General features: G+C 37.1%; 1 protein-coding gene across 1 annotated transcript in view; it reads left to right on the top strand.

The window, feature by feature from the left end:
* Positions 1-12,285, top strand: part of ARHGEF10 (Rho guanine nucleotide exchange factor (GEF) 10) — a 194,791-nt gene extending 182,506 nt beyond the window's left edge. The window contains exons 27-28 of the mRNA XM_006882906.1: positions 5,825-5,947; positions 11,768-12,285. Coding sequence (XP_006882968.1) covers positions 5,825-5,947; positions 11,768-12,285 — 641 coding nt within the window. The remainder of the gene's footprint in view (positions 1-5,824; positions 5,948-11,767) is intronic.
* The last annotated feature ends 700 nt before the right edge of the window (positions 12,286-12,985 follow it).

Here is a 12,985-nt window from a genome sequence, read left to right as displayed (position 1 = left end):
AATGAATGAATGGAAATCCAAAATCTCTGTAAATGTTCATTAAAATTAATAAAAATTTTTAAAAGTTCACAGTAAATCAATATTTTAAAATTATACATCCTCTTTGCAGGCACAGGATACGACAGGATTCAGATCTGATTTTCATTGGGTCACTATGAGTTGTACTCAACTCAAAAGACACCTAACAACAACCATGATGATTGTGGTTGTAGTCCATAGGAAGTAGTGTTACTAACTCAAAGGAAATAACTCTCTGGTGGTTCAAATGCATCAGTGGCTCCACAGAGGAAACGTCGACAGTCACCTCTCCTGTAGTTTACAGCCGGAGAAGCCCAATGGAGGGTCAGCTGTGAGTCACTTCTGACTTGACCAAAATGAGAGTGAGAGCGTGATGGCTACCAGTGTAAACTCTCTGTCCGCTGTAATAGACTTTTTATCTCTATTAGTTTTATTACAGAGCATTCACCATTGTGAAATTAATTATTAAAATTGAAAGCTTAAGTGGTAAATAGCATTTTACCCCTGTACATTAGCTGCAGTGAAACCAAGCTGGTTTTTTGAAAGGAAAAAAAGTACAGAACAATAAGCTAGCTCCAAATGTACCCTTATATTGTACCATAGCTTTTCCACCAGAGAATTCAGACTGTGAAATGATGCAGATTTATATTCAGCTTATATGCAGATTTCATTTCTACCTGTTAAGATGACCACATATAATATTTTGAATGATCATCATTGAGTAAAAATTGATATTCAAAAAAGATGCATCCTGTATTTAATCTGAAACATACATGCCTTCCCAGTATGCTTGCCTAAGTACAGTTTTACAATGTTGTGAAGTACAAATCAGTAATAATTGTGAATTATGCTGAACATTGTATTTCTAAATAGCTTCAATATTTTCACTATCTTTTAAAAATTAAAAGGACTGTGCTTACATCCAGGAGAGCAGTGCTGATCAGCATATATTGTTGTTATGTATGTACCATGGTGTCAGAAACAATTAACAGTTGACCCTCCAGCAGGTTTTTATAGGCAGTAAATTGCACAGGAGAAGATTATTCATTTTTCTTCTGCAGAGTGACTTGTGGATTTGAACTGCATGCTTTTAGGTTGACAGCACAACTCCTTGCCACTAAACTACCAGTTTGGCTTACAACTGTGCTGTATTGCTAAAACTCATCTCTCAAACAGCTGCCATGCATTCAGAGTTACTGAGAACATAAAATGATAGATTTTTAATTTTATCATATAAACTAATGTTTAAAACTGAAATAAAAATTATATTCATTTTCTTGTTGCCTAATTATTTTTCATTTTTAAAAAATTATTTCTACAGACATTTTATTCTAATTTGGACTCTGAATTTAGCTCTCATACTTTTTTCATGAGAAAAATTTCAGATTAGCTATGGAGATACTGAAAACACCATATCCTAACAGGAAATAAAAAATCACACTGTTTTTAAGTATTCACAGCTTTTCACAATTTGATTTTAGGTGTTACCCTGTGTTATAGCTAAACAGAAACACCGAAAGTTATTTTAAAGTTTCTTTAGAAAGCTTTCTTGCTAATAGTGTTGTTATGTGCCATCGAGTCAGAACTATAGTAGAAGACTAATTGTAGAATTGTGTTGTAGAAAATAAAAATTTGTGCTTTCAAATTTGAGTAATATGAAAGATACTTGAAAATTAGGCTAATAAGCCTACAGAAACTGGGGCATTGGGAGTAGGTGTGTCAGAATCACGGAAACTGGCTCAGGACAGGGCAGGCTTCAGAGCTGCTATACTTAGCGTCACTATGAATCACAGGTGATTCGTTGGCACATAACAACAACAATTGCCTTGGAATCTTCTCCTATTGATAGCAACCCTATAGGGTAGAGTAGAACTGCCTCATTGGGTCTCTAAGGCTGTAAAGCATTACAGACATAAACTGCCTCATCCTCTCCCACTGAGTATGTAGATCATGAGTTTGAACCAAGGATTTTAACTACTATGTCACCAAAGTGTATCAAAATTAGACTTGAAGGGAAGATAACTGAAAAGTAGAATCATAGGAAAGTTATTTGAAATTCCTATTAGATACTTTTGTGTCAAGAACGACTTCATCTTACTTGGACCCAGGATCAACACCCGTGATAGCAGCAGTTAGGAGATCAGGAGACTTAGTACACTAGGAAAGTCTACAGTCAGGACCTTTCCAAATTATTGAGGAGCAATGATGTGAGTTTGAGGACTAAGATGCACCTGATTCAGACTAGTGTTTTTAATCACTTGCTGTGCATCTGAGAGCTGGGCAATGAAGAAGGATGCCCGAAGAATTGGTGCCTTTGAGCTGTTATATTCGAGAAGAGTACTCAATATCTCATGGGCTGTCAGAAGAACAGGTATATCTTGAAGAAGGTGCAGCCAGGGTTCTTCTTGGATGCAGAGGTAATAAAGCTTCATCTCACATATTTGGGGCATGTTGCTAGGAGAGGCTATTCCTTAGAGAGGGACATGAGGCTTGGAAGGTGGGTGGTAAAAGAAAGACCTCCTACCAGATGGGTTGACACAGTGACTGCAGCTCAAGTAAAAATGGTTACAGTCTCTGGAATGCACAATCCCATTGTTGCAGTCAGTGTGTTAACACATCTCATTGAGAGTCTTCCTCTCTTTATGACCCTCTACCTTTCCCAGCATGATGGAATTTTTCCCCCAAAGACCGGCTTCTCCTGAAAAAAAAAGATGCTCAATGTATGTGAGATGAATTTTCACTATTCTTGTCTAACGTTTACCTTGATTGCACTTCCTCTGATACAGATTTGTTTGCTTTCTTGTCAGTCCATGCTTTATTCAGAACTGTAAAAAGGCAAGGGTTGTGTCGGAATGGCCTTATCTGACTTTTAACAACTTCACAGAGGGGAATTGTCCCCATCAACAGCATCAGTAACACAAAACCAGTTCCCGTGAGGTCAGACATGTCTCCCACACTCCTATTCTTTCTAATCATCTCGACACCAATATTACTGCTTTGCTGGGTCCAAAATAGAACCATATTGGGGAAGCAAAAAGGTTATAATCTAGATAAATAATAATATGCGATTAAGATACCTCCTAAAATGTTCACGCAGGCATCTCAGCCTCAAGCCTAACGGCTCCAGAATGGTGTTCCCAAGTTCTCAGTCCTCCCATTATTGACTCTCCTCCTGCCCCAAGGCCCCTTCTTACATCAGGTTCTCCAGTTTGACCATAGATATCGTTGCTGTAGGTGTAACTGTAGCAGGAAGGGCATCCTACATTGTCTTGCATTTTCTTCAGTGGCTCCACAAGATCAGTCTGTTTCTCATCCTGGCTTGTGCTATTTAATGGTGGACTAGCCAATCCTCTTGTAGAATGTTGAGACTGGCCAATCCCCTTGTGGAATGGTAAACAGACAATCCACTTGTGGATAAACTAGCAAGCTATTTGCATATTCCAACCCATCTACATAGCATCTTCTATCCTTAATACAATAATTATTTTATCATTTAACAATTTTGAATGATAAACCTTCGACTCCCAGAAGTGCTCTGCCAATAACATAATTCAAAGGCATAAATTATTCTTTTGTTTTCTTTATTCATTATACAATTTTCACATGCATATCAAGCAATTGAAAATACTATATCTTGGACCAGAAACACCTTAGTCTTAAAATGGATACCCTTACTCTTTAGAAATTTAAAGTGGTCTTAGCATTTTTGCCTGATACAGCGTGTCTTTTGATTTTTGATTGCTGCTACCATTAGTGTTGACTGGGGATCCAAGTAAAATTAAATTGTTTACAACTTTAGTTCTTTCTCCATCTCTCATGATAATACCTGTTACTCCAGTTGTGAGAATTTTTATCTTGATCTTAATATGTAATCCATATGGAAAGTTACAGTCTTTGCTCTTCTTCAGGATATTCAAGTCATCTTCACTAGGATAGTGCTTAAATCACTTTCTTTCACTTCCACTTTCTTGCCTTTTGACTAACTAGAACAAAGTGTTTCATTTCTCTGAGACTCAGATCCTTAGCTAAGGGGGCCAGGACAAAGAAGCTTGAAATGCCCTTCTAACTCCAATGATCTTTTGCAAAACTGTTACTGAGTCCATGAGATACAGTCTTTGTACCAATATATTAGGAAAGCCTCTTAGACAGTATTTGTTATTTTTATGTGTCGTTCTCTTATGTGTCGAGTATAACTCAGCAGGAGAAGATAACCTTGGTGAGATGGATTTACACAGTTATTGGGGCAGTAGAGATAGGTTTGTCAGAGACAGTGAGACTGGCTCAGAATAAGGCAAGGTTCAGAGCTATTGTACACAAGCTCACTATGAGTCACAGGTGACTCATTGGCACATAACAACCTGAGTTAGCAACCCCATGAACAGCAGATCTGAACCCTGAAACCTAGATCCTGTGCCGTCCTCTTCTCTGACATACTTGAGCCCATTGCCATTGTCACTTTTCAGTCCATCTCATTGAAGGTTTTTCTCTCTTTTGCGAATCTTCCACCTTTCCTAGCATGATGTCTCCTTCCAAGGAATACCCCAAACATTCTCCGAGTATGTGAGGTGAAGCTTTGCCATTTTTGCCTCAGAGGAGCACTATAAGTGCACCTTCTCCAAGATATATCTGTTATTTCTTTTTGCAGTCCCTGGATTATCCAGTGCTCTTCTCCAACACCACAGCTCAAAGTTAGTTGATTTTTCTTCTGTTCTCATTCATTGTCCAGCTCTCAGATGCACAGCGAGTAATTGAAAAGACCATGGCCTGAGTCAGGTGCACTTTAGTCTTCAAACTGACATTATTGCTCCTTAGTAGTTTGGAGTAGTCCCTGACGTAGGCTTTCCAAATACAATATATTAGTATTTTGATTTTTTTTTACTATGGATGCCAAGCATGTTAATTGTGTATCCAAGTAAGATGACAAGCTGCTCTCCATCTATCATGATGTTGCCTATCGGCCCAGTAATGAGGATTTTTGTCTTCTTGATGTTGAGATCTAATACATATCGAAGGCTGTATTCTTTGATCTTCTGTAGCACATGTTTCAAGACCTCCTCACTTTCAGTGAGCAAGGTTATGTCATCTGCCTTACCGCAAGTTGTTGATGAGGCTTTCTCCTATGCTGATGTCATATTCCTCTTCATAGAGTCTTCTTGAGTGACTTATTTAGCATACAGATTGAATAGTTACAAAGAAAGATTTCAGCCCTGATGCACACCTTTCTTAACTTTAAATCTTGCAGTGCTTCCTTGCTCAGATCGGACTACAGCTTCTTGATCTAAGTGTGGTAGATTATACTAAAAGTCCATCCTGGCCGTAGTCAATCAGTATCTTCTTAATACTAAAAATGATGGGTCTATTATTTTCAAAGAACCACAGTTCGTTTAGAGGTGGATTATAGGTCACTTTCTGAGCTGAACAAAAGTAGATCTTTCAAATAGACCACGGAGAGTGAATTGACTCAACTCTGAAAATGTCAGTCAAAGCAATGGAGCCTGAAGAGAATTAAAAAGGAGATTCAAAATGTGTCTGCCTTTCTTCTACGACCAGCACACTTTGTCTAAGGTGTAGTTAAGGTATCTATTTCTCAAGATTGTTCTCATTATGGTCTTGCTAACGTGAACTAGACTCTACAACTTCGGTGACACATCCTACTCTTAATATCTTTTATTCTGACCAAAGACATTAACGCTGAGGGTCACATGTTTTAGATATTATACTAAATATCTCAGTGCCCTAACTCTGGTGGTTTTGCATAAGCCAACCTTTAGACTCATGCAACAAACTTCTCCATCTCTCCATTTAGGGCATCAACGGGTATCTGCAACCAGTCTGCTTGTTTGCCACGGCTTGTTAATGGTTGGAACCAACCTGGGCATCGTTGTCGCCTTGCCTGTTCCTCGTCTGCAAGGAATTCCCAAAGTAACTGGTGAGTACATCTATCTCATGTGTCTGTGTGTCTTTTCCTGTTGTTAAAATTAGTAAAGTATTTCAGGTTATGTAATATTTTAACTTTCTTGGAATTACTTAAAAAAATTAATAATTATTTTTTTAGTGTACCCTACAGATTATAGGGAAGCTTCATGTCACAATGGTTAAAGCATTCAGCTGTTAACCAAAAGTTTGGTAATTCAAACCCACCAGCAGCTCCACAGGAGAAAGATGTCTGTTTTTGTAAAGATTTACAGCCTTATACCGTTCAGGACATTATGCTGAGTGAAATATCTCAGTCACAAAAGAACAAATATTGCATAGTGCCACTGTTGTGAAATGGGACTGACATAGGAGTTAGGGGGAAGGCTGAGAAAGATGTGATAAATTATGTGTACTGTATTGAAACAGATGAGAGAGAGAGAGAGAGAACTGTTTAAAAGGTATATATGATTAGGTATTATTGTCATGACGTGAATCCAGAAAGAAGGCTGCATAGTGGAGTGGACTTGGGAGGAGGGAGTGTATAACAATGAAAGAACTTTTCTTTTGCTTTTATAAGAGAAAAATGAACTGGAGGGAAGGATGGGCAGGGAGAAAAGCACAATAGTGAATGAATGGAAATCCAAAATCTCTGTAAATTTTCATTAAAATTAATAATAATAATTTTTAAAAAGAAAGAAACCATACAGAGAAATTCTGTTCTGTCTTATAACAGTCTCTGTGAGTCAGAATCAACTCAGTGGCAGTGGGTTGGGTTTGGATTGGTATAAAGATTGTTGACTTGAATAATTTATTTAGACAATTGCTTTTCTTTTCCTTATGTTAGTGGTTCAGGGAGAACTTACTTATCCTAAAAAGACATTTTCAGATTCATCTTTCCATTATTGCCACCAATCTCTTAATAACTTTATATACCGTTTTAGTCAATGAAAATGAATTTTTAAAAAACATTCTATGTTGTAAAGAAAGAAGACCATTTAGGCCCCTTTGAAATATTCGAAGGTCAAGTTGGAATACTCTTCTTGGAAAAATAATTTGGCATTCTAGATTATGAGTCTTGATATGGTCATAAAACTAGAATCAGCAGTTCCACTTCAGGAATCTGTCTTAGGAAGCAAACTAGTCTAATTTGTAATTTTATTTTTACAAGCATAAAATGAGAAATAATCTAAATGCTTGAAATTTGACAAATTATCATATATAAGGAAATTGTATTGTTAAGAGAATTCCGATAAGAAAATTTTATTTATGGAGAGGTTATATAATATAGGAAAATGTTAATACTATTAGTTAAGTGAAAATAAAGATCTTACATTTTATGTTGATTATAATATCAACCGTTAAAAAGAAGAAAAAATTATAGGTATTTCACCAAAATGATAAATTTTAGCATGATCGCTGCCTTTCTTCACAAAGCCCAGGGAAAGCCCCACACTTGTCCGTTCACATCTAGAATTGCCTGGTGACAGTGGAAGGGCCAACATGGCGAGCGTCTCAGCATTTCTACACCTGGAATGGCCAAACATCCAAGTGAAGTTAAGAGTTTAAAACTGGATGATGAAAACTATAACATACTATGACAGGTTTGGAAGGAGAAGTGACATCCACTTCCTAAATAAAATGCCTCCGGAATCTTTGAACTTGGATAAATGTTGATAGTTGTAGAGGGGCTTCAGGCCTTTTATTCATAGGGTCTCTATGAGTTGTGCTCAACTCAAAGGCAATCAACAACAACAGCTACCTTGTATGATAAATAATTTCTGATTTTTTTTTCATTTCTTCTTTTTAATTCAAGTCTACTCTTCTTATTTTCTGACTCCAGCTCTTTGCACATTTCATTGTAATACTTTACTTTTTCTTCCCACACTGCTCTTTGGAATCTTCTGTTCAACAACTTAATATCTTGATTTCTTCCCCTTGCTTTGGCTTCTCAGTGTTCTAGTGCAATAGTCAGAGTTTCTTGTAACATCCATATTGGTCTTTCTTCCTCCTCTGTCTTTGTAATGACCTTTTGCATTTTTCCTGGATTATATTCTTGATATCCTCCCACAGCTTATCTGGTCTTCACTCATTAGTATTCAAGGTCTCAAACCTATTCCTGAGATGATTTTCAAATTCAAGTGGAATAAACTCAAGGTCAAATTTTGGTTGCTGTGGATTTGATTTACTTTTCCTTAGCTTCAGCTTGAACTTGCATATGCGTGTGGGTGGTCTGTTACAATCAGCACCTGGCCTAGTTTTCACAGCTGATATTGAGCTTCTCCAACAATTCTTTCCACATATGTAATAGATCTGACTCCTATGCATACCGTCAGGTGAAATCCATGTGTGTAGCTTGTGTTTATGTCAGTCTGGAGACTAAGGTGCACCTGATCCGGGCCATAGTTTTTGCAGTTACTTGCTATACATCAGAAAGCTGAACAATGACTAGGGATGATAGAAGAATTGATGGCTTTGAGCTATGGTACTGGAGAACAGTATCAAATATACCATGGACTGCTAGGAGAACAAACAGATTCATCCTAGAGAGAGTGAGACCAGGCTGCTCCTTGGAGGCAAGGATTCTGAAACTTCATCTGACATAATTTGGACATGTTGCAAGGAGGGACCAGTCCTTGGAGAGGGACGTCATGCATGGAAAGGTAGAGGGACAGCACAGGAGAGGAAAATCCTTGAAGAGATGGACTGATTCAGTAACTGGAGTAATGGGGGTAGGTGTGTCAGAGACAGTAAGATTGGCACAAGATAGAGCAGGGTTTAGGGCTGTTGTACATAGGGTCGCTATGAGTCTCAGGTGGCTCAATGGCGTGTAACAACAACAACAACTCTTCTTATGACCTGTTATAAATTATTTCATTTTTATTATTGAGTATCTAAGGTATATAAATAATAGTACAATTTTAAATGGTAATCATAGAAACTTCACCATGTACCTGCCATGTAGTTTAGGAAATATACACGTTTATTCATTAGAACCTCAGGCTGTCACTTCAATTCTTTTCCTTCATCCTCCCAGCACCTAGAGGTAACTTTTAGCTGAATTTTGTAGTAACTATTCCACTTATTTTTTTCTATTATTGCCAGGGTTTTATAATCCTTAAAAAATAGATTTGTAATATTGTCTAATTTAACATTTTCTTTGTTTGTCATATGACAGATGCTAGGAAGCTGTGTTGGCTTAGTGGTTAGGAGTTTTACTGCCAGCCTGTGGCATGCAGTTCAAATCGGCCAGCTTCTCTGTGGGAGAATGATGTGCAGTCTTCTCCCAGGCAGTTTACTGCCTATGAAAACCCACTGGGGAGTCAGCTATGACTTGGTTCCAACTTGACAGTACACAGCAACAATGATACATGTACCCATTGGTAACTATTTTTTTTTTCATTATTTCTGAAATCTGTCCATGTTAGTGCACTAACTTAATTTTCCCTGCTGCATAGTAGTCCTCTAAAAGGATGTGACATTGTTTACCCATATTTCTGTTGAGGGCTACTTAGTTGTGACACATTTTTAAGGTATTATTTATAGTGCCTTTATGAATAGCTGTCTTAAATTTATATGTGCATTAATTCCTCTAGCACATATGTCCAGAAATAGAACTGCTAATTTCTAAGGAATAGCCACGCTCATTACTCTACAACAATCGGCATTTATCAAAGTTTATCGAGTTTCCAGAGGCACGTTGTTTGGGAAGTAGATGCCGCTCCTGCTTCCAAATGCTCATTGCTACGTAATGCTAAAACATTTTCCAGGCTGACACATAAAATTACATTCTCATTATCCAGTATGTGGGCATTCTTATTCCTCTGTGTTCCCACCAGCACTTGCTAATTGTTAGATTTTTCCATTTTGCCATTACATTGGATAGATCTGCTGCTAAAGATTTCTAAAGTTCTAAACAGCATATATGTCATTTTGAGGAGTAAGGTACCCTGGACTGGGCCATGGTGTTTTCAGTCACTTGGGATACATGTAAATTTGGGCAGTGAAGAAAAAAAAAAAAAGTAAAAGAGAATTGATGACTTTGAGTTGTGTTGATGAAATATATTGGATATATCATAGCCTTCCAAAAGAAGCAACATTTGTCTCGGGAGAAGTGCAGCCAAAGTGCTCCTTAGAAGCAAGAATAGTTAAACTTTGTCTAACATACTTGGTCATTTTATCAAGAGAGACCAATTCCTGTAACTGTCCATCATGGTTGGAAATGTAGAGTATCAATAAAAAAGAGGAAGACTTCAATGAGATAGATTGACAGATTGGGATAAAAATGGATTTAGACACAGCAGTGAGTTATCTTGAGGCTGATGTAGGATCATACAGTAGGGTTTCTATGAGTCAAAGATGACTCAGCATTATTGATTGAGCAATAAAAACCTTATGGTTAAAAAATTTATAAATTAATCTGCTTTGGAAGGAGCCAGTATAATGGTATGGGATAGCATCATGTTTTAGGCTTAAAGCATTTTACGAAAGAGGCACATATGTTCTATGTCAGATGACTTCTGAAGCATTTAAAAACCTGAGTACTTCGGTCCCACCTGACACTTAGGGCATCTGTGTTTTATAAAAGGATCTCCTGTGGTTTGGCATGTGCTCTTAGGTTGGATGATCATTTTTAAATTTTAATCACATCACTTTTAAATGGAAAAGTCCTATCCAACCATAAAAATAGTGACTTTTTTTTTCAGAGATAAATCACTTACTCATTAAGGTCAAAGTCGGAACCAATTCATACCTGACCTTCCAGTGGATTTTCAGAGATTGTAAATCACATGGGAGGTTGCTGATCGTTCTCTCAATCTTACTGCCCATGGATTCAAACCGCCAGAATTAACCTACAACCTCTGAGTTTGCCATGCAAGAGTCTTATAATAATACTCAGGAGCTTTTTCATAATAAAACATTTAAGAATATTTAACCATTTTGTTCCTAAAACCATTGTATTTCAGGAACATACCTTTTATTTTTTAAAATCAAGACCTACAAAAATAAAATACATTACCATAAAGCAAGTGATAAGATATTTGTGCAAAGAATATGTTTACACATATTATCAGTACTAGAAATGAGATATTATTGAAAAAAATTAAGTTTGGTTTTTGATCATTATTTTTTACAAACATTTCATTAAATTTGATAAAAATTTAGAAGTATATAGGCCAGAAGATATTTACTCTAAAATATGATAGAATAAATTATTGTTATAATTATATTAAAGTTCTGCAAGTACATTTTATATTGTAAAAAAAGTAATAGTGTAGGATCATTGTATTCTGTATTGAAAGTATCTTACTATTTTTCTTACTTTTCTAATTCCTGAATTAATACTTTTCAGTCAGTATTTCTTAGTTTTGGGTATGCAATTGGAGAAAATATATTTTTATTTCAATATAACACAGAATAGGCATGTTGCCAGGAGGAGGCAGCCCTTGGAAAAAGTTTGTTGGGAAAGGGAGAGGGTCAGTGAAAGAGAGGACCCTCTTGGCACAGGGACTATCACCACGGGCTCAACCATGTCGGAGATCATGCAGTTAGTGCAGGAAATAGAGCAAGATTTCCATCTGTTGTTGATAGAGTCACAGTGAGTCATAGTTGACTTGAAAGCACCTAGCAACAAGACTAATATTGAAGTGTTATAGTCATCCACAAGGGTTTGTTATTTGGATTGCAGCGCAGCTTCTTACCATGAGGCCACCGGAGGACCCTTGGTTTTGTTATTTGGCAGAGTGAGATACCTTGTGCTTAAATTGTGCATTCTGTTTATTCCATGGTATTATCTGCTTTACAAAAAAATTCTTTAAATATTTTGCCTTTCTAGGAAGGGGTATGGTTTCCTACCATGCTCACAATGGTCCTGTCAAGTTCCTTATTATGGCCACAGCTTTACACAAGAAGAACAAAGACAAGTCCAGAGATAGCCTGCCTCCTGGTTCTGAACCTCACGATGAAGACCAGAAGAATGTGCTTCCAACTGAAGGACTCAGCTCCTGCCTGATTCAAAGCAACCCTGATGGTGCCGTTTGGTTGGGAGACTCACTGGGCTCAATGACCCAAAAGAGTGATTTATCATCATCTTCTGGGTCCCTGACTTTATCTCATGGTTCCAATTCTTTAGAGAACAAGTCAGAGGATAGTATTATTTATGACCTCTTGAAGGAGCCAAACATCTCACTTAAAAGTAGAAGCCAGCGGTTCAGGAAAGCAAAAGCCAGTTCAGTGTTGGTGGTTTGTGGAGGACAGGGCCACAGGCGGGTGAATAGGAAGGCCAGGCAACAGCGGCAAGATGAGCTTGTTTCTTCTGTGATGGTCTGGCAGATCCCCCTATTAAATATATAAGTGAAATGACACACCTTCAGAGGTTGAAACTTGTAATCAAGGATAAGTTGGCAGCTAAATCACGTGACAGATGATTTAGGCTGTGTCTACACTGGCTGGGGATCAATGAAAAGCAGTTTTTAGGGAAGAAATGTGCAATATCACAATGGTGGCTTTCCTGCCAAGTCATGCTGCCTTTCCCAGACAGCAGAATTGAACATAAACATTTCTAAAGAAGGTAGGAGATTGCAGCTTTGTTGTAATTTTAAGTTCCGGGAAAATACCACATTCTTTTTGATTGCTGCAGGCCTTTTCCAAATCCTAGCATTAAAGCTATTCTTGTGTCACATTACTTAGGGAATTTACTAACTAAGAATTTGTGGTGGCACTACAGCATATGCAGTAGTATAGGACTTTATTAAAAAGTAGATCAATTACTTTTATTTATATTCTGTATTTTTCAATTTCAGAATAGAATCTGTAACAGGAAAACCAGGTAACATATATCAGTCCAGATGGTGTTATTTGCTTTCAAAAGTAAACTGAATTTTCCAAAGTGGTATAATCACATACTGTATATTTTAACAAAGTAATATTTTTATATTACTTTTTTATTGAAAAATTAACAGCTAATGTTTTAGATAATATATTCTTCTAACATTTCACAAATAATATTTGCTTTGAACCAAAATGCTCAATACCTTGCAATATTTAGGCTCAA

This window comes from Elephantulus edwardii, unplaced genomic scaffold (genome assembly GCF_000299155.1).
Source record: "Elephantulus edwardii isolate Elephantulus edwardi_28Jun2011 unplaced genomic scaffold, EleEdw1.0 scaffold00025, whole genome shotgun sequence".
Classification (NCBI taxonomy): Eukaryota; Metazoa; Chordata; class Mammalia; order Macroscelidea; family Macroscelididae; genus Elephantulus; species Elephantulus edwardii.
This window is presented reverse-complemented; position numbering and strand designations above follow the sequence as displayed.